The sequence below is a fragment of the Nansenia antarctica genome, assembly GCF_963989245.1.
Source record: "Nansenia antarctica genome assembly, chromosome: 2".
NCBI classification, from domain to species: domain Eukaryota; kingdom Metazoa; phylum Chordata; class Actinopteri; order Argentiniformes; family Microstomatidae; genus Nansenia; species Nansenia antarctica.
In genome coordinates, this window is record NC_137675.1 from 73,942,304 (window position 1) to 73,969,367 (window position 27,064).

At 43.1% G+C, this 27,064-nt stretch overlaps 1 protein-coding gene across 1 annotated transcript; it reads right to left on the bottom strand.

The window, feature by feature from the left end:
* Positions 1-3,444: 3,444 nt before the first annotated feature.
* On the bottom strand, positions 3,445-26,651 carry gspt1l (G1 to S phase transition 1, like). The gene is made up of 14 exons (XM_080522338.1): positions 26,201-26,651; positions 23,978-24,022; positions 15,159-15,416; positions 14,806-14,839; positions 14,570-14,647; positions 14,164-14,344; positions 13,000-13,154; positions 12,552-12,692; positions 12,345-12,438; positions 12,019-12,099; positions 10,632-10,805; positions 7,013-7,102; positions 6,553-6,721; positions 3,445-4,105 (listed from the first exon to the last, which is right to left on the bottom strand). The coding sequence occupies exons 1-14, from the start codon at positions 26,391-26,393 to the stop codon at positions 4,053-4,055; spliced, it is 1,746 nt and encodes a 581-aa protein (XP_080378464.1). The 5' UTR covers positions 26,394-26,651; the 3' UTR covers positions 3,445-4,052.
* Between the last annotated feature and the right edge of the window lie 413 nt (positions 26,652-27,064).

The window sequence follows — 27,064 nt, forward strand, 5'->3', positions numbered from 1 at the left end:
CCATCTGCCCGGAGCTTATTCTCCATGCCGCACCCGCCTTGAAGTCCTGGCTGAGAGCGTTCCTCACTTCCTGTTTGCGCCAACTCAAGATCCCCAAAATCTGGCGAAGAGCCCTAGTTGTTGCGATCCCTAAACCGAATAAGCCTGAAGGGGACCCTAAGAGTTACCGTCCCATCTCTCTGTTATGCATCCCCTTCAAGATCCTCGAGCGTCTCATCTACGCCCGCATCGAACCAATTGTCGACCCGCTGCTCCCACGTGAGCAGGCCGGGTTCCGACGCGGGAGGTCGACCGTAGATCAAGTCACCCTTCTGACTCAAGACATCGAGGATTGCTTTTCGGCAAAAAAGAAGGCCGGGGCCGTCTTTATAGACCTGACGGCTGCCTACGATACCGTATGGCATCGCGGCCTCTCCTGCAAGCTGCTCCGCCTGCTGCCGGACAGGCACATGGTCAGAATGATCATGGAGCTCATCCGTAACCGCAGCTTTACCCTCACCACCGGTCGCGGACAGCTAAGCAGGCTTCGACGCCTTAAGAACGGCGTCCCTCAGGGATCGGTCCTGGCCCCCCTCCTCTATAATATCTATACCTATGACCTGCCCAACACACTCTCGCGGAAGTACGCCTACGCAGACGACCTCGCAGTGGTGTACTCTGCTGGAAATTGGCAGTCTGTGGAGGGGATTCTGAGCCAGGACATGCAGACACTAGTGGCATACTTCCGGAAATGGAGATTGAAGCTTAGCGAGGCAAAGACGGTGTCGGCTGCCTTCCACCTTAACAACAGGGAGGCTAAACGTGAGCTTAGAGTACACCTAGATGGAACTCCCCTGCCATGTTCCGCTGAGCCAATCTATCTCGGCGTGACATTGGACAGGACGCTCACGTTTCGCCGACACCTCGAGTCACTGCGCAAGAAGTTAACAGCTCGTGTGGCGTTGATGAGGCGACTGGTTGGCTCGGGCTGGGGCGCCGGCGCAAGGACCTTGCGCACGGCAGCCCTAGCCCTCGTTTATTCAACTAGTGAATACTGCGCCCCAGTATGGTGTCGCAGTGCCCACACCCGCCTCATCGACTCGCCTATAAACGAAGCCTTGCGCATTGTGACAGGATGCCTGCGTCCTACCCCCGTGGACAACCTTCCCATCCTAGCAGGCATCCAGCCCGCAGGCCTCCGCCGCATGGGAGCCACAGCACGTCTCGCCTGCCGGGCCGCGGAGCTTAATAACCATCTGCTCCATGATAGGCTCACTATAACAGCGGAGCCCTCCCGGCGTCTCAAGTCGAGACACCCATTTGTGCCTGCCGCACAGGATCTCAGGCAGCAATGCAGAGATCTCAACATCAGTGCGGCAGGATGGGCGGATTATATGTGGCGCGCGGAGTGGGAGGCTAACACCTCCAAACTCCGCGACCACATCCCAGTCGCCGGCGCTGAGCCCCTCGGGATGGACTTGCCAAGGCTATCCTGGGTGAGGCTCAATCGTCTCCGGACCGGCGTCGGGCGTTTCCGCTCATCAATGCACAGATGGGGCTTGGCCCCAAATGCGTCGTGCGAGTGTGGCGCAGAGGACCAAACCGCAGACCATATTATCCTGGATTGCCCGGTGTACCACCCACCCAACGGGATGCATGGTCTGTCGGTATTAGATGACGAGACGATGACGTGGCTTCTGGAGGGGTGTCCAGAAATATAGCCCGGGTGAGCCCCTCAACCAGGTCTCGGGGTGGTAAAAGGGTAGCCCCTCGGCCCCGAGCCTGGTGGAGTGGAGAGGAAAAACAACTACCCATACGCCGAAGAAGAATCAATACAAATTGGGGTTGTCAAATTATTAAAATGTAAACCAAATTAAATATGTTTGGGTTAGGGTTCAAGAAAACTATACATTGGGTTGTAGATGTCAGATAAAGCGAGAAAACACAAAATAATCTTTGTGAGATATTTTTATTGTCATCTTCTCAGCCAATAACAGTTCGGCCAGGTGTGATAAGTCTATGCAGTTCTGTAACTGGGTGAATAAAGTTAAATGACAAATTCATAAAAATAAAAATAAATGTTCTCACTTGCATCTACTCCTCCATATCTATCCATGGTCTTCAACATGACACGTTACTAGACACAATGGGGATGGGATGTATGGATCTTCTCAGATAAGAGTAAAAACAACACAAATTCAAAGGAAATAATAAGTCCCCTGTGTCTCTGACTGAATAGGAACTTCAGCCTATGACAATAACCAGGCCTGTATTCAAATGGAAGGAGTGGGACAGAGAAGACAAGTTAACCACGCTAGAAACAGACGGTACACAACACAATTGCTTTGAGCACAATTTGCCCTTTGAGCACCTGTCCTGGACCACGGCCACAGGCAAAAAGTCTGTTTCCCCCCCCGAAGACAGCCTCCCTGTTTTAAGCCCATGTTATGGGACTCTTTTCTTTAATCATAGGAATTAATGTGTTAGGTTTCACATTGGGTTTGCCATGTTCGGTGCAATGGAACCAATGGAATAGTCCCAAAAGTGCAACCCCCTTCAATCTAGCGCTCTAGCGAGACTCAAGCTAAAGTATTTTAAATTATTTCAACCCAGGTCTAAAAACATTACCATATCACTGTCTGGATGAATGGGTTAGGGAACTACAGCCAAGGCAAGTAGAAACCCATGTTAAGTCTGGTACACACAAAGATTTTCTAAATCGTAACCAATTTTTTATCTGAGACCCCACACATGAAGATAAAAAATCATGGATTGAACAGTTTTGATCGTATTGTGTGTGGTGTGCTCCGATATTCCCAATACAGCACACCACATACAAAGATCTGTCCTAGGACAGTCTAGACTAGAGTCTCGTCCCACAAGCCAGAAATCTGGCGTGATCAGGGTAGTAGTACCCTGACTGACCTGTACGAGGCAGCCATGTGCGACAGGGCAAATAAAGTTCAGAAGAACGAAAAGAAGACTGATTGACTACATTCCATTCCACGTCACAATCGAACTCGCGAGTTGTCAGTTTCGCCCACACACAAGACTTTTGATCGTAAATATTGAACAAGTTTAATATTTACAATCGTCGGCCCGACCATTTTCCGAGCAGATTGTCGGGAGAAATTGATTCTTAAGACACCTCACACCACAGGATAATCTTGTAGGATAATCTTTAGAGCCATCCGATAATCGGGCGTTTGCCGTCCTTGGTCGGAATGGGGGAAATCAGGGCAAAATCGGCTAGATTATCTTTATGTGTGTACCAGGCTTAAGGTAGTCTTTCTAGTGTAAATATACCTTTAAGGTATGGAACTAGAAAGTAATGAAAGATTCAGGAATTTTGTATGGATGCAACCCAGGCCCAATGTCAACAATTTAAACAAACCAAAAGGTTGACAACTGTGCACAGGCACAAATGAAATAAAACGCATAGTTTTCCCCAATTTCATATTTTATTGTCATAGTAGTTGCTTTAATAACATGTGAACACGCTCAAGCACACTGCCAGAACGCCATATGAGAAGAGAAACCAAAAGTGGGTAAAAGCAATGGGAGACATGATAATAACATTTTGGTTTCAACTGGTTAAATTCTCTCAAACATGATCTTATTTTCTTGTTTTTCGTAATTCATATTTTTTGTATTCCAAGCAAATCTTGGTCCACATCTGTTTACAGATATAACTGCTGCCATTTTTCATTTTCATTGATGGAAACAAGAAACAAAATAATAAAAATAAACAATTGGAAGAGAAAAATAATCTGTTTTATGATCATGATTAGACCAGGTGGGGAAAGGGTGGGGGGGCCTAACCCAAAAATGGCATAGCTGAGCTCTCAATATGAGAAAGCTGACTCGTGTGGACTTGATCTCGTTTTTCGTTTGCTTAAAAACTGATTTCTTTTTCAGATAAGTTTTTTAAGCTGATCTTCTGCAGGCAGAGGGGGAGAGAGGTGGAGGGGCAGGAGGAGTGTCGCTGTCGCTGCTGACACCAATGCTGGCGCGTCCAGACAAACCCCCACCCCAGTCTCGCCGGTTCGCGCCGGGACTCCCATGCAACCGCTTCAGTCCCTTTCGGCAACGAGCTTCAACACCTTACCGATGGCGATGGTCTTACCTAGAAAAGACACAGAGAAAGGTGTTTAGACAAGGCTCTGTCTAATGTCAAAATGGGTCGATTTATACATCTATAGACATTTTATTCATTTTCCATTGCTAAATGGATACCGCTAGTGCACTTATGAAGAACCAGGAGACTTCACAGGGATCATACTTTATGTTTAGCTTATTCTGGAAGAATAATAGAAAAAAGGTGAGCTGGTTGTCCTCAGTGGCTACTGAGTCTCAGGGTAATAGCAATACCTGAGGTATAACAGAGCTGCCAAGCCTCACGCTTTGGCCGTGAGACACACGCATATCAAACAGTTCACACTCTCACACATGAAATTTCTCACCCCGAGAAATAACAATTGTTTTGCGGGACTTTTTTGTTGTTGTTGTTGAAACTCTACAGTTCCAAAAAGTGAGCGCGCGACATACGCACAAGATCAACCGCCAAGGCCTCATTCTGACCCAGGAAAAACCATGGTATGTACTGTGACACTTTAAATAACGTGAAACAATACTATTGTGCAATATGACAACCTAATCTGTACAGTATAGTACAGTGGATTGTGTACATAGCCTTTATTTATGTAAACCAGCTCCTTCCCTTCTTGTGATTTTTTTAAAAGTGCTTTTTTTTCCCCTTTCCTAACACCAGGGGAGCCACCCCTCCTAAATTTCGTTGTTTGGTACCTGTACTGTAGCAATGACAATAAAGTCCATTCATTCATTCATTCATTCATATAACATGATAGCCATCTATGAGATGACCACAGGTTTTCTGCTGCTGACCAAGGGGCAACAGAGTCCTGTTGATGGGGCCCAATTTTCTTTTAGACTCTGGAGGCTACTGTATTTGTTTATTAAGATTTAATAAATATGATGTATTGTCTGAATTTGTCTTGTTTTATCATATGTTCCAATTATTTTCATTTCTTGTGCTGGTTTATTATGAACAACATGTAAAATTGCAGGAAACTAGCACAAATAAATAACGTGCTCAGTTTTTTTTTCCCACTCCACCGCCAAAGAAATCTCACTTAAAACTTTTGGTGAAACTTGGCAGCCCTGGGTATAACAATATATACAATAATATGTAATTTACAATAAACATATTCATTCTTCTTACAAAATATCTTATTACTTGATTATTTAATCTAATTCTCAAATGCACAAAGTTACTATCTAATTCCCATATTCCCAAATCTACTATCATTACTACAACTGATTCTCCTTTCTCCACCAATAAATCTATCTACAACGATGGCCCAGGCAGTTGCCACTAGTTACCATGGTAACTGGGGCTGTGAAAGATGTGTGGTAGTTCAAGCCAATGGGCTACGGAGCTATCCTTACCTAGTTTAACCAACTTAATAAAAAAACAAGTTCACATATTAATAAACCACAAATAATCAGAAACAAGTGTAAATACGGACTCGTGGAGTCAACCCACATTTACTTTTGACTCCAAATGTGACATGTCATGAAAATATTGGCATAAAACCCACTCGTTTTTCACTCCCTAGCTAGCATGCTAACGGTTAGCCTATCTAGCTTAGTAGACAAACTCTACAAGGCTAGCTCAATCAATCATTCAAAACACCTTTACACCATCTACATATTTGGGTTAGCTATGGTATATCCCTAGTAAATAATGAATTCTATTAAAGAACAATAGAAATAAAACAAGTGGAGGTGGCTGTCCTCAGGGGCTACTGAGTCTCTAACTGCCAACTGAGGAAACAACCGTAGCTTGAGCCCACAAGCCAACTCTCTACTACCTCGCCCCAGTCAGAAAAGGTAAACAATTACAAATTGATGGGGGAGTATCTGTTATAGAGTACAATACAAACAAGCAGGTGTTACTTATACGATTCACGTGGATGACCTATTTTGGTAAAAACTGTGAATTTCGCCAAATGGCGACAACCCCTCCATAACACCTTTTGGATCTCCCTTCACCTCCCTTAATCTAATCTTTTTTTTTCTCTTTTTTTATTTAATGGTATAACCATTTCTATAGACATTTGACAGAAGAGATGCTATCCATTAACCAAAACACAATATTATACACTGCATGGTTTAGCTCCCCAGAAATATCCCAAAGGGCTCTGGGAAGATGTAGGAATATACAGAACGCCGTCCTCACCAGCACGAGGGCCGGGGACAAAGCTTGCTCTACAACGTCGTGGAACGGGACTGTACGTCACAGCACAATGAAGTGCTACGCTCCCATACGCCACAAGAACAGAGCCATGTGAGAGCAACCTCACCGGATGTCCACGTTGACCACCTCCCTTACTCAACGAGGTCAGTCTCTCTCCTACATCTTAGTCACAAGTGGTGTCTGCTTTAGCTCGGCTGGCCCACTGAGTCGGTGGTGTTTTGCCCGTCCAACCGGTGCGCAGGGCAAGCTAAATCAGACGTTACTACAAACACAGGTGTGTGTGGGGCTCGTACCTTCGTCCCGTAGGGTGAACCGTCCCATTTGTGGGAAGTCTTTGAAGGTCTCAAGGCAGATGGTTCCAGCGGTGCGCAGACGAGCGATGCACACCTGGTCCTGTTTGACGAAGCGCGGTCGTGTCTTACTCTTCTCTCCCGACTTTTTGTCTACCAGACAGATTAAGGCCTGGAGGAGGATAGATCATTCCATCAACCACCACAGAGAAGATAGAATACACAGAGCCATAACTCCATCCCCAAAGGTAGTGATAATGACTGAAAGTCTACTTAGCACAACTTAGTGGTGGGAGGGTTGAGTTACACCCAAACAATCACCTGGCAACTACACTAACATGAAGTACTTCAACTACTTCATTTACAATACATTGCTTTTGAATCTAGGAAGAAAATCCCTTCTGTGGGTTTCAGTAATGCCTCTAAAAGTATATGGGAGTGGGTTGTGGCTTGGAGGCTTTACCGTAATTTGCACTTCCTCTATGCAGGTGTGGATGTGAAGGACTGCATTGTATCCCGGGCAGATGATGGACTTGTGTTCAATGATGACAATCTGAGAGAAACACAGACACAAAGATATCAACAATAATCTAATCAATATTTTCTGCCTTAATAATAATTCCTGGAATATATTCTCTCATCTTAAGCCATCTTTCCACTACTGATTTGCCATTAAAAGCCATCACAGTGTATATAATTATACAAATATTAATTTACACAGACATTCTGTTTCAGCATGCTTGCCATGGTTGAGACTTGTTCTTAAAAAGTAAACAAACAACTACTAGAACTAGCTCTTTTGGGATGAAGTGCATTCACACACACTGCGTTTCCCATGAAATTTAACGCTGCACTGTAGCATCATTGATTTCCACTGACATAACAGCACTACTGAGTCTCTGGTGAAACGAGATGAGGTGGTTCAAATTCTCCTTTTGTAGGACAGCATGTCATCTTTCCACAGAATTAGATGACAGTACATGCCGTCTCTGTGCCTCCATATCTTTGTCTTAAAATGGCGTAGGAAACTTAAACAGGCCCTCACATTGAAAGGGAGAAATTTAATTGGTCTTTTAAAAAAGGCAAAAAGCTTATAAGTTATACATGCACACCATGGAACACACAAAAAACACTGTGGCTTAATGGCCTGATACTATGCAATACACGTTTCACAACGGTAGCTGTTCCATTGCCAAGTAATTTTTGTGGGGCAGTCCCACTCATATTTTTAATTTTATTGGACAGATATAGTGAAAACAGAGGCACATTTACACAGGTTAATATAAAACAATTGATACAAAAAAGGTGGCAACTGATAACAAATATGGTATAACCATTTCTATAGACATTTGACAGAAGAGATGCTATCCATTTACCAAAACACAAAATATTATACACTGCATGGTTTAGCTCCCCAGAAATATCCCAAAGGGCTCTGGGAAGATGTAGGAATATACAGAACGCCGTCCTCACCAGCACGAGGGCCGGGGACAAAGCTTGCTCTACAACGTCGTGGAACGGGACTGTACGTCACAGCACAATGAAGTGCTACGCTCCCATATGCCACAAGAACAGAGCCATGTGAGAGCAACCTCACCGGATGTCCACGTTGACCACCTCCCTTACTCAACGAGGTCAGTCTCTCACAGATATAGTGAAGACAGACAGGAAAGTAAGGAGAAGAAGGGAGAGAGGGCATGTCAGCAGGGCATGGGCCAGATACGAACCCATGCCGACGTGGGCATATGTGTGCACTGTAGACCGCGGTGCTAAACCACTGGACCACCCCAAGCCACCATTGCCCACACTCTTGACTAATAGGACATGGGCAAAGCCCGTATCTAGTTGGTGTTAGGGCTGGGACGACTAGTCGACGTTGTCGACGTAATCGACTACGTCAATACGTCGACTTGCGTAATGTGCGTCGTAAATAAACAACATGGCTGCGACCAGTGCAAACATGGAGGAGGCAGAGCAGCTAAAAGACTTCGCCCACGATCGTCCAAAGTGTGGGAGTACTTTACAAAAAAAGAAAACAATGTGGTGGTCTGTAAACTGTGCAGAAATGAAATGGCCTATCACAGCAGTACATTTGCAATGAACGAGCACCTCAAGCGAAAGCATCCTGGAGCTCTTTGTGAAGACAGCCGCAAGATACCACCGTAAGTCACTGTTGTATTTCTGTTCACTTTTCCGGCCGTGTATGAGTGAAAAATGGATAGCTACTAGCTAATGTTACTAGAGATGCTCCGATCAGGGTTTTTGGTGCCGATCACCGATCACTGGAATCAGTGATCTGCCGATCCGATATCACCGATCACCGATCACAGCGTCGAAAATGGCAATTGAAGCATTCTATTTATTGTGTAGCATTATTTATGTTTTTAATTATTCTTAACACCATTGACATTGTATATTAAGTATTCAAATGAAATTAGGAGATGAGAAAGTATCATGAATTGACGACCATCTGTTTTATTGAATTCACAACCACCTGTAGCTTACTTCAGGAAAAACAAATAAAATGTGAAAATAAAAATCATAATAAATAAAATGTACACTGTCACATCAAATGTGCAACATTCCACTCGAATGAGAGGAACTAGGGGCTCTTAGAGAACTTGCTTTTACTGTAGCTTTCCTGAGGAACAATAAACATACCCAAACTAAACTGCAACATAAACAGGCTATAGCCAAATATAAAATACTGTTTCAAGTCAGTCAGTTTCAAGTCATATTTAGGAGGAGATAAGACAGCAAGTCAGCAATAATCAATAAAACAAAACATTGCACCTAAGGAGATTTCAGACTCAAACCTTACTTCTGATTAACCAGCATCACTGGCAGATTAGCCTTGAGAAATACAAGCATCTCAGCGTTTTTGGCACTCAGCCTGTTCCTCTTATCATCTAAAATATGTCCTGCTATGCTGAAAAGTCGCTCGCTATCTACACTTGTGCACAGAGGAAGACCTAAAACTCACGCGCTAATAGTTGTTGCTATGGGCCAAGTGACTTCCTGCTCGCGGGGTCACATGACGTCGCTGAACACTACCTACACTACGCTCGTGAAGTCGCGCTGGAACTCTGACCAGCACTCGTGGAACGCCTCTCGTCCAATCAAAGCACTCGGTCCCTTTATGACGTCGAGCCCAGTGTGCGCTTCGGCGCTCTCTGAGCGAATCGACGAACCACTACCTACACTACGCTCGTGAAGTCGCGCTGGAACTCTGACCAGCACTCGTGGAACGCCTCTCGTCCAATCAAAGCACTCGGTCCCTTTATGACGTCGAGCCCAGTGTGCGCTTCGGCGCTCTCTGAGCGAATCGACGAACGCAGCAAATGCCGTATGATATTCGTGGTATTGAAAGACCTTGCGTGCGTCCCTCCGCGAGGTATTTCTTTTGAGCAGACATTACAAACGGCATATTTGTTGTCTCTTTCCGACACTGTGTAATATTTCCAGACTGGCGACGCCATTTTGTAAACTGATCGGTCGTGTTTGATCGGCCGTTTTGAGAACTCCGATCAAAACCGATCAAGGCCATATCGGCCGATACCGATCGGCGCCGATCAGATCGGAGCATCACTAAATGTTACACAAGCAATGTAGCTCACCACAGTTTGTATGTCTTGTCTTCTGGTGTTAGTAACGTTAGCTATGTAGCTGGCTAGCTACGGTAGCCTATTGTCATTGTGGTGCTCGCACCTACTGTACGTTATCTAGCTCGTAGCTCGCATGCTACGTTAGCATCAATTTAGCTAATCATAACATAGCAGCGAGAGTAACGTTAGCTAGCTATGTAGCTACTAGCTAGCTATGTGTTGTGGTGATGGACAGACTTCTAAATGGCCATGTTGGCATTCAAGCTGGCTAAACATAGCAGTGAGGTGGAAATTAAGGGGCCTACACATGATAAGATTTTTTTTTTACCGAAAAACAAAAAACAAAATCGATAGACTAATCGATAAATTAGTCGGTAGACTAACCGAAAAAATAATCGCTAGATTAATCGTTAGAAAAATAGTCGTTTGGGACAGCCCTAGTTGGCGTGCAGTTTTTTGGGGGGGGTGGCATCTCACCTGGGCGTCGAAGGTGCGTCCAGAGTGGCAGAGGTTCTCGGCGTTACACAGGATGAAGCCTGGAAGGATCTCCTCCTCCTCGATGCCCTTTAGCCGGAGCTTTAGGTTCTCCCCGGGCACAGCGTCGTCCGTCTCCACATCATCACTCAGCAGGCTCAGCACCTCCACTGTGTGCTAGAAGGGGAGGGTAGACAGGGGGACAGGGGTGGAAGAGAAAGGGGGAACCATGAACCCATGTACTTTTCAGCAGTCCTCAAGTTAAGACGCTTATTTAATAGATCTGTCTTGACTCTCGATTGAACAGACTGAAACTATGCACTTGCATTCCCATAGAGGAAAAAAACAACAAAGCACTGTGAAGTATTTCTTTTTCCAGTCATTTCAAATATCCTCCATGATAATGATTAATTTGATTCCTAAATACATTTAGAGTAGAACAACTATAGTACCACATAATTACAACAATAAGGACTCCATTAACATCCAGATGTATAGCTTCAAATCATGTTTTAGGAAACTAATGCTGCTCTTATGGATGTGATTCCATGAGCACAACAGATATATCAGAGAAATGAAATGCTATTTGAATGTAAAAATGCATATGCTCCATTGTTTACATGTTGTTTGGTGGTGAAGCATTTACCAAAACACAAAATATTATACACTGCATGGTTTAGCTCCCCAGAAATATCCCAAAGGGCTCTGGGAAGATGTAGGAATATACAGAACACCGTCCTCACCAGCACGAGGGCCGGGGACAAAGCTTGCTCTACAACGTCGTGGAACGGGACTGTACGTCACAGCACAATGAAGTGCTACGCTCCCATACGCCACAAGAACAGAGCCATGTGAGAGCAACCTCACCGGATGTCCACGTTGACCACCTCCCTTACTCAACGAGGTCAGTCTCTCTCCTACATCTTAGTCACAAGTGGTGTCTGCTTTAGCTCGGCTGGCCCACTGAGTCGGTGGTCCTCCATGATAATGATTAATTTGATTCCTAAATACATTTAGAGTAGAACAACTATAGTACCACATAATTACAACAAGAAGGACTCCATTAACATCCAGATGCATAGCTTCAAATCATGTTTTAGGAAACTAATGCTGCTCTTATGGATGTGATTCCATGAGCACAACAGATATGTCAGAGAAATGAAATGCTATTTGAATGTAAAAATGCATATGCTCCATTGTTTACATGTTGTTTGGTGGTGCAGCATATGTAGGAAATCACTGACGGTGCCTTTAAGTATCAACTCTTGTTGAAGAGAGTGAAGTGGATTGTAGCAGAAATCTTCCAATCTGGGCATCTGCTATGATTAGCAATAGCTTTAATAATCAGTGTGGCCGTTGTTCCTTAGCAGGAGGCTGTGAAATCTCTTACCCTGTTTGGCATCATGACGAGCTGCTGTGCTTTGCATATGGTCCCCGACTCCAGTTTGCCCAGGATCACGGTGCCCATGTCCTGAAGAGGAGAGCAGTAGAGATACAGTGTGAGACACTTCAACAACCCAGCCGCGAGATATATTTGATGTGTGAATAAGTTGTATAAGGAAGACAGCCATTATAAGTAAGAGAAAGAGGACTCAGTGATACGTCAACTGATGGTGATGATGTTGAGCAAGGATACGGTCACAGCCTTAAGTCAATGCTTCAATATTATGAGTTGAGTGCCAAATGCAATAGCGCAGAATAGCGCCTGTTTCTTACCTTATATTTATCTACGATAGGTAATCTAACTGGTCCGTCGTTCGATCTGGCGAAGTTTGGCAAACTGTCCAGATGTGGAATGAATGGTAACCCTCTGGAACCACAGAAGAGGATAACAGATTTAAATGCAGCACATACAAATTAATATGTAGATTGTCACATGACAATCAAATAGATCCTTTCACAAAGTCAGCAGGTGACACTCACGTATACCACAGGCACGTTTCAATAGGCTCCTTGAGGTTGGCTCCTGTGAGGCCGGAGCAGGGCATGAAGTGAATGTCTTTCTTGGGGTTGAAGCCCACTTTCTTCAAAAATGGCACTAGTTTCTCCTTACATTCTTCGTACCTAAGGATTAAAAACAAGCAAGGTAATTCACAGTTAGGCTAGGATTCCAGTGCTCATTGAAGTGCCAATCCTAGCGGGTTAACGTGTGACAACCGCCAAGTTTAAAGGTAGACTCAGTAATATGACACAGCTACAAAATAGCGGGGCAAATTACAGCTGGATAGCTAATGTAAAAGCAAGACAATTCGCTCAGAAAGCTTTAGTCACACAGCTATCGCGCTGTACTGTCATGCATCGCCAAACTGAATGAAAGATCTTGCAGAACAGTTCCCTTGGGCCTTATGCATTCTACCCAGTTACTGCCTACCTATCCAGGCTCCAGTTCACTGTGGGGTCGTCCATTTTGTTGACTAGAACTATCAGATGCTTCACGCCTGCGGTTTTGGCCAACATGGCGTGCTCCCGTGTCTGTCCGCCCTTCTCAAAGCCCGTCTCGAACTCGCCTTTCCTGGCAGAGATCACCTAAGAAGAACAGAGATGTGCAAGTGAGCACTCTGGTACAAATTGGCTGCTAGGCATTACACCGGTGGGAGCTGAATGCAGGTGTTACAATATAAAGCAAATAAGAGCTAGTGAAAGGCATAGCTGCAATCCAAGTATCAATTAAAAGTCATTCATCACAATAGAACATGACTTGGTTAACATCTTCTGGAATGACAAAATGTTAATTTCACTCCGAAGGTTAATTGCTTTACAATTCAATAGTACCCTCTAGTGAGCTAGAGCTTGACAAGAACAGTAACCAGTATGCATGTGACATTTTAAGAAATCAACCCAAAATAGTAAAATTACTGTATATTCCGGACTATAAGTCGCACTTTTTTTCATAGTTTGGCTGGTCCTGCGACTTATAGTCAGGTGCGACTTATATCAATATATATATATATAATTTCATACTGACTGACATGAACCAAGGAGTAAACACTACCGTCTACAGCCGACAGAGGGCGCTCTGGGCTTGTGACAACTATATGCTGCTCCTATACTACTGAAGACATGAACTAAAACATTAGCTTGTTGAAGCTAAGCAAACAGTAGCTTGGTGAACTTGCTTACTGGTAACTTGCTTGTTGGACTCGCTGGCTTGTTATGTTAATTTAGCCTATTCAGCCTCCCAGGTATGTTCTTTATGCTATTGTGTTGCTGAATAACTGTTAATGTGTTATGTTAACATACCAGACTTCTATTCAGCCTGTTGTTCTGTGTGCTATTGTGTAGTTGAATAAATTTGCCTTTCCAGATTAAATGTCTGTTCTTGGTCTTGGATTTTGTGAAATACATTTCTAAATAAATGCGACTTATAGTCCAGTGCGACTTATGTATGTTTTTTCCTCTTAATGGCACATTTTTTGACTGATGCGACTTATACTCCTGAGCGACTTATAGTCCGGAAAATACGGTATGCTCTAGCCTGTCAAGATCACTCAAAGGACTTCAGAGATCTGACAGATGGGTCCACCAAAGGACTCACCAGTACAGCCAGGTCGGCTTGCGATGCTCCTCCAATCATGTTGGGCACGAAGCTTTTATGGCCTGGAGCATCCAGAATGGTAAAGTGCTTTTTCTCTGTCTCAAAGTACGCTCGGCCCACCTCGACCGTCTTCCCCTTGTCTCTCTCCTCCTGGTTAGTGTCCAGAGCCCAAGAGAGGTACCTGACGAATAGAAAGTCAGGAAGTGTTATTTGATGTAAATGTTCCATGTGAGGTTACCTTCAAAACAACTGTGATAAGCCTTCAAATAAGCTTCTACCTGAAGCAATGAGGATTGCCCGTGTTAAATGTCATGCTCACAAATGGTCCTTCTTACTGTTTTCAGAACCATCATGCAAGGTCCCTTCGGGCTACGTCTTGTTAAACCAAAAATAGACCAAAGCTCACCAGGTTTCCCTGTTCTTCTCCTTGGCTTCTCTCTCATACTTCTCCAGAGTTCTCTTCTCTACCATTCCCGTTAGATACCTGCCAGAGAGGGAGGGAGAGAGGAGAGAGAGAGAGAGAGCAGGTGAGAAACACAACAGGTATTAGAAAGACCAGTTGGACTGATTACATCATGTGTAAAGGGGGGAGGGAAAAAAACATGATTGAATGGAGAGCTGAAAGCAAAGATAGATACTCACATAATTTGTCCTCCAATGGTCGACTTGCCAGCATCTAAAAGACAGGTAAGCGACAGAGAAGAGGCGGGTGTTAAGAGCAGATAAAATGTTTCCACTCTATACTCTTAGTTAGTCTAGCCTTGTTACATAACTTGTTTTATGAATAAAAAGGGGCCAGCATAAATTAAACATACCCTGGTTATTATACACTCTGTTCCCATGTCTATGCAATAGGAAGAAAAACTGGAAAAAAATAGGGTTGTGTGTTCGTGGGCAAAAACATGGGTTCTTGTTCCAAGTTCATAACCTGTAATATGTTTAAAGCGTTTTGTGCATAACTCCGGAAAGAGGCATAAGACGGGGTCAGTACTAACCTACGTGACCAATGAACACTACGTTAACATGCTCCTTCTTGGGCGCATCTGGCTGGGCGGGGACGACTTTGGGCGTTGGCACTTCCTCCTCCTCCTCCATCATGATTTCTTGCTGGACCTCTTCAACCGCTTCTGGATCCCCGTCGCTGTCGGGGCCACCTCCTGGCTCCTCCTCCTTAGGCTCCGCCCCTTTTTGGTCCCACGACTCTGTGGTCATCTCAGCGGTCATCTCGGCGTCGCCGTTCTCCATTACTGGAGCTGGAGAAGGACATACAGAACAGAGGATTAGGAAAATGGCTTTGTGAAGTAATAGGCTATTGTGTTTGTATAGCTGGCAGAAGTTTAGAGCTGAGTCGTTGGTGTGACAATGACGCGACGGCACTGGTGAGTTTTTCTTCTTCAGGTCATTCAGCTCATCAAAACAACCACCGGGACTCTTCGTTGAGCATGGTTAAATCAAGAATTGGAAATAAAAACACTGAAGAATAGAGGACGGTTAAGAATAAGACATACCGTATTTTCCGCCCTATAAGGCGCACCGGAGTATAAGGCGCACCTTCAATGAATGGCCTATTTTAGAATTTTTTTCATATACAAGGCGCACCGGCTTATAAGGCGCACCGGCTTATAAGGCGCATAGAATAGATACTGCAGTCAAACGTTTGACTGGGGTTGCGTTACGCCCAAGCTCCACCTACTGCGTTGCGTCACCTCTCCATCGGTGTTGTGTCAACTTCCCGTTGTCCAAGCTCCACCTGAGCGTTGTCACCATCAACGTTCTACCTGCTCCACTGTCAAAAATATATATTTTTCCACCTCAAGTATCAGCCGTTCGTCATCCATTTTTGCAACAAGCGTCAAGGACCTGCGGTGATTCACAGCTGACTCGCGTGAATAGCAATTCGCAATAGCTGCAACCACGAGATATAGAGTAGTTAGCTACAAGCATTTTCAATCTGCTATTATCTCTATTAGTGGATTAACCGCTGTGGTGATTTAACAGCTGATAAAAATACATCAAGTAGACTACAAACAGAGCAAAACAACACCAGAAAACAACCAATAGGCTATACAATTATAACCAACAACCAATATGTGACAGCTCCTGGTGAAATGTGCAACGTACTTTTTCAGTTTTTACACATGCTTAAACTACAGATTGTAAGCTTTCAAATGATGTGTCATACATTCAAATCAGAGAAAGATTGAACACGACAGGCGTATTTGAATGTTGGTTCATCTCAAACACTGAATGGGAGAAAAGTAAATCTGACCAAACCACAACAAACGCTGCTAGCGGCTAACAGCTAACAAAACACATCGCTACGAAGGTCTAAACTGTATTTTAATAACATGACAACATACTGGGAGAACATCGACATGCTAAAAACACATAACTACACATAACTAGATGAACACACAGTTCTTGCTTTTGAACACGAGCTAAAACGAAAGTATGTTTACAAATCAACCCTCCCTTACCGGTAGCCTCCGGCAAACGAGAATAATGAATCCAATACACAAATGATAAGTGTTTAGTGATCGTTAAACTGTTGTTTATTATATCGAGTGGGTACTTTAAAACTTCAAGTTGAAAGCACCAAGAATCTCACTTTGTTCCCTCGGAAACTCTGTTTAGTCTTCTTAACTTGGGGTCTTGTGGTGTGGGACTGTGAGTAAGCACAACACCGGTGTTTACTGATTACCGTAATGCTGCAAGCGGTGTGAGTGTCCGAATTGAACAGTTGGGTGAGTACGGCATCCATTCAGAGCACATGATAGAATAACAATAGCATGTAGTGCCGAGAGACGGGAGTCGGAGGCGGCGTATTAAATGTCACAGCTAGACGTTTATTGACAGACATGAACCAGTTGTTATCACACACTTAAAACAGGAACTAAAACTCAGTACCACCCACTTAACCCTCCGTACGGAACAATACTCCCAACTATTAGTTCCGGGGGTGAATTATGTTAACCCACCACAAGCATAGCATTCGCGGAGATTCCAAGATGGCGGCCGTCGTTTACTGATTACCGTAATGCTGCAAGCGGTGCGGCTTTGTAGTTTACCAGTCGTACTGAAACATTGTATTATTATTAAAAAAAAAATATTGGTCATGTAATTTTTACATTTTGATCCATATATAAGGCGCACCGGGTTATAAGGCGCACTGTCGTTTTTTTTTTTTTTTTGGGACTTTTAAGTGCGCCTTATAGGGCGGAAAATACGGTACATATTTATTCCCATGTACAACTTGTGTGGAAGTATGTGCGTCATCTATGCTACTGGTTAAATTGTGTGACTGCTGTTGGGTTCTACGCTTTTCACTCGCACTAACCATCATATTATTCTACGGTCAAGTCACCACAAGTACTAATTTAACAGGTGATGGGCAACATTTTCACTGGGTACATAAGGGGGACGACGACACACATCTTCCGTCATTGTCGGAATCAGGACATAACCTCACACTGACAGATGCCTGCTAGATTGTAGTGCAGGTTTGGATGAGTTAGGATTTATATACTGACAAACGTATGTATCGCTCATGATCAGAGCTGTTTATCTGGTCTACTCGTGCACTCGTGTCATTCACCTGAGACTATCATGTTTTTCACTCTGACTACCCACGAGGTTACTGTTCCATCAAAAGTCACTGTTTAAGAGGGGCAAAACTTTCTCTGGGTAGAAAGGGGTGGGGGGGCTACATTTTCGCAGGGTACATAAAGGGACATTGACGACGACTTTCAGAATCGGGACAAATAGCTGAAACGCAAGCTGTTCATCTTACTCTTGCATTGCGCTGCTCTCTCTCACTATACAGTATGTGATATACAACACCCCCTCACTACAGTTTAGACACCTCCCCCCACTCATAACAACTTGTGATTACTTACAACAAGTTCAAATCATTTCCCATTAACAAACAAAAGCGTGACAATTTATCTAGCTAATGGAGAAATACAATTCATTTTCGTCATTCACTAAATTAAGAACAGTTTGTTAACAAGATTGACATGCACTAGCGAGGTGAATGGAATATGAATAAAAGTAATCCAATATGCTGTAATAGAAACAGCATACTCATAACAAAAATAATCGCTCTCTCTATTCTGTCGTGGAAGACATTAAAGAGAGCCGTGGCCAAATTAGTTGTAGGGTAATTTTTACCTACATGTCATCTCTATTCGTCACCAAAAACGTTTCTGATTAACAAACAAAGTGACAATTTATCCAGGCCGCTCTCCACCTTCAAACGATCCCTCAAAAAGCGCTATACAGAATAAATACATGTTTCTTATTATTATTACATTGTGTGAAAAAGAGAAGGCAGCCCTTGCTGAAAACGTGGACATTCGCACCCTATTATAACTATAGGCTTCTGTTCTACCCAGTCTCAATCCCACTGAAACCCAACATACTGTATTTACTGCTATCACACATGAACATTCCTTAGCCTACTTCATTCTGTAATCACTCTGTAACATTACTATGGCAAACTTGTGCTCATTAAAGTTGGACTGTGCTAAAACATTTCCCTGTTTCTTCGCGCTATGAGAGAATTTGTGACCTACAATTCATGAGCTGCTATACAAAACTGGATTTTGGCAATCTGCATGCATCTGATAAGGCAGACTATTCTCTTACAGGCTTTCGGCAACACTTCACACCGCATGTATGGTGCAGTGGCGGTTAAACCCCTGCCGATTGTATGTTCACTGTATGAACTTGCACTTTTTATCTGTGTAAATTCATAAAGCTCAGGGAACGTTAATCAAATATCTATGACAGGCATATCAAAAGAGCCCAAAACATGAGCTTCAAATAACTATGAAGTCCCGTACAGATATTTAGCTGTCTCTGAAGCCAATAAGCCTTCTGCTGAAGTTGATTGAAAAATTCCCTTCAAATTGGTTAAGACATCCTAACCAACTTCTCAGAGTTGACTGCTAATTAACAGTTTGACAGTACAGCAGCAGATGGCTACTAGCCAATTAATTAAACAAGAGGGCGTTGTTCCTTGACAGAGCATGTTTGCGGTAATCGCAGTTACACTTTTGGCAACAGTTATTGTCGCAGCATTTAACAACTGATATAGGCCTTGGTTATAGTTTCAGATTTACGATAAGACACTTCCAGGTTTTTTTCAATCAATCAATTGTGTAATCCATTTAATTAATTACAAGCGACTTGTTCAACACGGTTGTGAGCTTCTTGGAAATGTTCAGAGGTAATGGCCTAAATCCAATGTTACTGTTTATGTATCTATAGGCTTAAAATTGTGCAGGGTTGAAAATGGCTGTGGCGGCATTGATGACAGAATATGCTGACAGTTGGAGAGCAGGGGTAGGGGTCGTCATTCTAACAATGAGCCAGTCAAAATCTGTGTAGTGGAATATGGGTTAGAGGGGAGAGCTCAGTGGCTGTGCCTTGGCCAGTTTGGCTGGGCTTCAAGGCTTGGCAAATCTTATACATTTCACATATTTTCATGTAAACGAAGTAAGACCATGACAGTCGAAAGTCTGGAGTCATCATTTTACTCTTGCAGTAACATCGATAATGAGAACAGATGAATAGAAAGTGGATAATGATGTTGCCATCTAAGACATTTTAAGTAATGCAGGGACAGCTTTAAAAAGGTTTTATGCGTATTATGTTCATCATGTTCAATACTCAAAGAACTAAAGATATTAACTGATACTATGCAAATGCTGGATGGGGGTTGAAATAGAATGCAAAAATACTGACAGTAGACAATAAGGACTAGTTGGAGATGGGCATAAGACAGCGAAATTATAGTTTGCTTACAGGTGAACATTTGTGACAAGTTCTATATATATTAGGCCTATACAGAATGATGATAATAATAATAATATCAAGTCAACATGACAGCTTACTTTCACTGATCCATAGAACAACAGGCAACAGGCAGCCAACAAACTCGCTTGGACAGAATCAACAAAAACCTTGCACTTGGACAAGATTTTATCTCAGGCGAGAGAATTCATGATTATCTCGTTATTAGAAATCAGTGGGAGAGACACCTGACATGTTTAGTTGACTTGCGATGGGATCTGCTCATTTTCTATTGTACACTATCAGTGTTTCCTCTATATGCATTTATTGGTGGCGGGCCGCCACGAATGAATTTGCTCCGCCACCAAATGATTCAGACAGTCCACTTTGATTCAGGCTGCGCAGAAAGGCAGCGAGTTATTATGACCGGAGAACTGAAAAAAAGCACGTGTCCCTGAACGCTCTGCCAATCACTGTGAGTAAACTGACTCTGAGAATGTCCTCACGTCACATTTTACCGTAATACCCTATATGTTGGTTGAAGTGCAACATCTCAGCTTTCAGGGACAGTTGGATTTTTTTCGATAGCACAAACCGTTTAGAAGTTACGGTAATTACAATGTCGGGTGCGGATTTGTGCCGGTGGCGGTACATTCGGCGCAGAAGTGGTATCTATACCAGATAAATAATAACCATTTGCTTACGTAATTTTTCGTTTGTTTACATATAGAGATGCTCCGATCAGGGTTTTTGGTGCCGATCACCGATCACCGATCACTGGAATCAGTGATCTGCCGATCCGATATCACCGATCACCGATCACAGCGTCGAAAATGGCAATTGAAGCATTCTATTTATTGTGTAGCATTATTTATGTTTTAAATTATTCTTAACACCATTGACATTGTATATTAAGTATTTAAATGAAATTAGGAGATGAGAAAGTATCATGAATTGACGACCATCTGTTTTATTGAATTCACAACCACCTGTAGCTTACTTCAGGAAAAACAAATAAAATGTGAAAATAAAAATCATAATAAATAAAATGTACACTGTCACATCAAATGTGCAACATTCCACTCGAATGAGAGGAACTAGGGGCTCTTAGAGAACTTGGAGCTTATACTGTAACTGTAGCTTTCCTGAGGAACAATAAACATACCCAAACTAAACTGCAACATAAACAGGCTATAGCCAAATATAAAATACTGTTTCAAGTCAGTCAGTTTCAAGTCATATTTAGGAGGAGATAAGACAGCAAGTCAGCAATAATCAATAAAACAAAAAAACAAAACATTGCACCTAAGGAGATTTCAGACTCAAACCTTACTTCTGATTAAGCAGCATCACTGGCAGATTAGCCTTGAGAAATACAAGCATCTCAGCGTTTTTGGCACTCAGCCTGTTCCTCTTATCATCTAAAATATGTCCTGCTGCTGAAAAGTCGCTCGCTATCTACACTTGTGCAAGGTGCACAGAGGAAGACCTAAAACTCACGCGCTAATAGTTGTTGTTGCTAGGGATGCTCCGATTTATCGGCCACCGATTTAAATCGGCCGATTTCACTCCAAATGACTCGATCGGTGATCGGCAAAAATCGCCGATCGCAAAAACCGATCTTTTTTTTTTTTTTTTTTTTTTTTTTTTTTTCTGGGGAAGACAGATAACTGAACAGAAAACATAGGAGGACGTAACAGTATGTAAACCATGAAGGCCACGTTTATGATGTCTTTTATACAGCCATATCCACTGACTTGGGCTTCAGGCCCTAACTGGGTGATAGGCCAGACCTTTACTATGCCATAAAAATGGGTCTGCGTTTGCTTGGTGCCTAATGGATCAAAACTTTTGTCTAAAAAGCAAAAAATATGTAGGCTATCCAGTCAGTAGGCCTACAGTTATGTATTTTTTTTAAAATCGGTATCGGTATCGGTTGATCTTGAGGAAAAAAATCGGTGATCGGTATCGGCCCCAAAAATCCAGATCGGAGCATCCCTAGTTGTTGCTATGGGCCAAGTGACTTCCTGCTCACAGGGTCACATGACGTCGGTGAACACTACCTACACTACGCTCGTGAAGTCGCGCTGGAACTCTGACCAGCACTCGTGGAACGCCTCTCGTCCAATCAAAGCACTCGGTCCCTTTATGACGTCGAGCCCAGTGTGCGCTTCGGCGCTCTCTGAGCGAATCGACGAACGCAGCAAATGCCGTATGATATTCGTGGTATTGAAAGACCTTGCGTGCGTTCCTCCGCAAGGTATTTCTTTTGAGCAGACATTACAAACGGCATATTTGTTGTCTCTTTCCGACACTGTGTAATATTTCCAGACTGGCGACGCCATTTTGTAAACTGATCGGTCATGTTTGATCGGCCGTTTTGAGAACTCCGATCAAAACCGATCAAGGCCATATCGGCCGATACCGATCGGCGCCGATCAGATCGGAGCATCACTATTTACATAGTCTGAAACTACAGATGGTAAGCTTTCAAATGATGCGTCATACATTGAAATCGAAAAAAAAATCAAGACGACACGAGTATTTGAATGTTTGTTTGTATCATGTTTTGCTCAAGAATGGTGACTGCTAAACGCTGCTAGCCTAACGTTTCGTTCTAAAACGAAAGTATTGTAACGTCCCCACTTGGACAGTGGTTGAAATAATGACAGATAGCTTCTCTCATGTAATCTGTGCGTTTAATTGTAAATTGTATCTCATACACAACTTTCTTAGTTCACCCGAGCTCTCTCTCCCAACGGTCTCAATAACACACACAGCATCACAGGGGTGCATTGGCACACAACACAGTAACAGTGCGAACATGAACATGAACTCAAGCATTAATGAACATTAATGAACAGGGTTGTTCTATCTAATTTATTATGTTTGTGTTATGCTAATAAATGTAGATCCACACAGGTATACAAACTGAGATCCGTTTACTGTCAAGTGCCATTCATTCTGACAACACACACACACAGTCGTAAATCTCTAACAGAACGTGACGTCGTAAAGTGCAACAAAGTGCTGCAATGACATACTGTCGTACATAACAATATTGGTATTTGATCACCTTCTATATAAAATCACCTGCTCGGCTTTAATGACTTAACCGCTATTTAAGAAATTATATTTGTTTTCGCGTGCACGCGTTGTATGCACGCGCACGCGTTTTATGCGCGTGCACGCGGAAAAAAATCGGCCACTAATGTGAAAAATCCTGGAGGAAACACTGATATGCTTTTTGATGAAATAACAATCAATTCATGGGCGCATCCTTGCTGCAGGCTGACTTGCCTATACCAAATTTGTATTGTTAGAATGCGACTTAAGTGCTTGATTTTAGAGTCTAGACACTTTTTATCCAGAGCTGACACTTTTCCAAGTAACTTTTGGGCGTGGCAAACGGATAGAAAACACATTCCCCCTCTAAATGCTCAGTGTACCTGAGTCGCTATTACAGTTGCCCCAAGCAGACATTTTGACCAATGAATTTTTGCTTTAATATGCTTATTTCCAGAGAAATTAACAACACATTCCAATGACCAGAGTAGAGATTCTGACTGAGTTTGACACAGGTTGTTGTGGTTAGTTACGGTTGCCAAGTGCTGATTGGTGAGTCGCTATGTCAATCACTTTTTTGTAAACAGTCAATTAGGGCTCCAAGTACACATAATAACAGAGAGGGGACACAGCAGTCATGAAAATAGCAGACATATAAACCTCCTCCATGACATAGCAATGCACAGAACTATCTTAACTATAGTAAAAAGCAGAAACATGTCCAAAATTAGGGACTGCTTAGTGCAAATTATCAAGTCATTCAAATTGGTGAGTGTTTTAACATCACAGCATGACAGTAATTACTGAGATTTTGGGGACATAGGCTATACCCATATATTTTGTGAGCCAATCAAGTCAAGGACAATGCTGGAAAACAGTGAGCAGTGACTAACAGTGTTGGATGTAATGTTACAGACAGACAGGCAGGTGTGCGCAGTAGGCCTATACATACCAGCAGTTTCTGAGACCTCCATGGTGGCAACTGACTCAACAGCAACTGAAAGAGATGCAACATTATCACATTAGTTTATTTTTCCTTCAACAAAAAAAGGAATTACAGTGCCATTTTTTCCCGCACACAGAGCTCAGTTCAAGTGTAGAAACCATCATAAAGTATATTTGACATACTTCAGGTAAGACATATGATTTACATCATAGCTCGCACACAAAAGGACACACACGCACACACACACACGCACACACACACACACACACACACACACACAGACAGACACACACAGCTCAGTTCAAGTGTAGAAACCATCATAAAGTATATTTGACATACTTCAGGTAAGACATATGATTTACATCATAGCTCGCACACAAAAGGACACACGCACACACACACACACACACACACACACACACACACACACACACAGCTCAGTTCAAGTGTAGAAACCATGATTGAATATATTCAGGCTCAATGTAATTGCATAACAGCTGGAAGTTGTTTTTAACCTTGCCCTGTCTATCAACTTTTCAGATTATTACAGAACCCCTTAAAGCCACGGTCAATGTAGACTAGTCTGAACAGTGTTAACGTAATTAACACTAGTTTCAAGTTCAGTGCAAGTGTCTCACCAAAAGTTATCCCAATGTCACAACATTTGATGGGTGACACTGCGAAATCATACATGGATTGTGAGGGAAATGGCCAGTGAAATTTCACTTGCATTTTCATTACTATAGGACATTCAGTAGCCATTTTGAACGGTATGGCAACTTGTCAGGATAGAGGTTGTAATGCCAAGATGTCCAGGTTTTCAACAACAAAGAAACACCATTCATAGAACTTAATTGAAGGTCATTTTCCTCCAAGAGAGGCTGAATATTCTCACAGAATCCCCTCACAGGTACATATCCTATATCAGATATGGGTCTGTGAGGAAAGTAGTGTACGGCATTAGACTGCACAGACCAGTTCTTTAGGCCAAAGAAAGGGGAAATTGAGGTTAAAGGCTAAGCAAAGTTCATCTTGAGTCAAAGAGAACACACTAGTGGTGGAATTGCTTCAGATAACCCTACAATGACTTTGGCAGTATTTCCAGAACATTTTAATCCAGATCAAGCTTTTGGGTGACATTGAAAGACAGATCTGAACCAAAACTCTCATTTTACTCTCATTGCTAAAACCAAGATCATGTAGCCTGTAGGAAAGGCAAAACATCTTGTAAAAACCAACAGCTTTGAAGGGCTTGTTTGCCATGGAGTTCTTGGTGCCATCTAACAAAAGACTATCCCCCAAATACTACTGATCTGTGATCTATACTTTATTATATCTACCAAGAAATCAAATTTGAAATGATTAGGATAAACTTGTATATACACATCTAGCCACATAAATGTCCTTGATCCTGCTCAAATGTCTCCCCCCCCCCCCATCTCTCTCTCATACAGTTCTCAAAACACGTTGTTGTTTTATGGCATGGCATCATGCACGACATGCTTTACCTCCACTTCGTACGTAGCTGAGAATATCCACGTCACACTAAATACAACCCTGTCAGTTCCTCAACAAGTTGTCATTTCACGCCTAAGCTCATTTGACACGTTAGCAACTCGCTATATCCCTATAAAAAAACACAGCTGTCGCTAGCTACATTCAGCCCTTAATAACAATATAATCACAACTGGAGGCCCACGTATGTAACGTTAGTTTAGTCCACAACCGGCCAAGAGGAGAAAGACACAGTTGTCACATGACGCCAATGCTGCTGACTGCTACAACAACCGCTGGAAAACCAGACAGACAGGCTGGATCGCTAACTTAGCTACACGTTATTGCCGGCGGTGGAGATTGATACGGCTAGCTGCATCTAGCTTGACTAGCGACAAAATGCGTTAGCTCTCTTGCCAACGTAGCACCAAGTGTCAGAAAAGTATCTAGATTGCTAACTAGCTAGCTTCTAAACGTAAAGCATATGCCAACACATAGCCATCTAGCGTCCCAGGGTGAACCGAGCTCACATGTCAAGGCAAAACTCATCGGTTGGTTTAGCGGAATAACTTCACTTGTATAATAGCATTCGCTCGCTAGCTTAGTGATGTACAGAACGCGACTGTTGGCTAGCTGGCTAGTTTTAGCGATTATCAGGTACGAACGCGTGTCTGTATGGCTAGCGAGCTAGCTAGTTAGCCAGCTAACGTGTAAAAAACGTGATTGCGAACTTACCACCGGAATCAGGATTTTCCGAGGGCCCTTTCACAAAGAAGGCCGGGATGAATTCGACGGCGTTTATGTTGGGGACGAACGGTTTGGCGTTCACGTTGAGGGCTGCGAATTCTTCATCGAGTTCCCCGTCGACGGTGGCCACCACCTCGTCCTCTTGTTCCCAGGAATCAGGGGCTGTGTCTCTCGGGTCCATCGTGGGTCTGACGATTTTCACTACTAACTGATGTGTGGTGAAGACTCGCGTTACGCAGTTGGTGAACTACCTTTAGTGTCCAGCCCCCTAACCCGATGTTGAGGTCACCACTGTAAAATTGATTAAAAACTTCCCCTATCTAACGTCTAATATGTGTTCGATTTACTACAAATAAAATTGCCGGTTTCTCTCTGTAAAGGGAGACGCGAGAAAGAGAGATTCGACTCAGCACTCCCAGCGAGTCCTCGTGTGTGCCGCTGACTCTCCCCAACCGATGGGAGGCAGTCGATTGAACGCTGGGAAATGCTGTGTCTTTCAGGTGTCGACATCATTCAGGCCAACAGAATGGTGGCGGCAAAAAAACTACATTTCCATACACATGAGTGGAGCGGACGTTTTTACGTCAATGTTCGTGACCCTTTTCATGAACCGCACATTCAACATTTCAGAGTTCCAAATGTTTCTCGGTATGGGCGAGAGCACTGCGTTTTTGTCTCAAAAACATGCACCATCTTTTCTCAAAGTCATTACCTTGGTATATATCGAGGACGTCACATTGTACTGTATTATACACCCAACTTTATCATGGACATTCTAGCTAGTTAGATGTGCATGTCCAATGATGTACGGGTGTCGTGTCCTCTTGTTTCTCTTTACAATCTCATAGTAGT

Excerpts from the sequence above, each read along its gene's own strand:
- gspt1l (XM_080522338.1), bottom strand. The coding sequence starts at position 26,393 with ATGGACCCGAGAGACACAGCCCCTGATTCCTGGGAACAAGAGGACGAG. Across the intron at positions 24,023-26,200 it reads GGAAAATCCTGATTCCGGTG|TTGCTGTTGAGTCAGTTGCC; the intron begins GTAAGTTCGCAA and ends CATCTCTTTCAG. Across the intron at positions 12,439-12,551 it reads GAAACGTGCCTGTGGTATAC|AGGGTTACCATTCATTCCAC; the intron begins GTGAGTGTCACC and ends CTGTGGTTCCAG.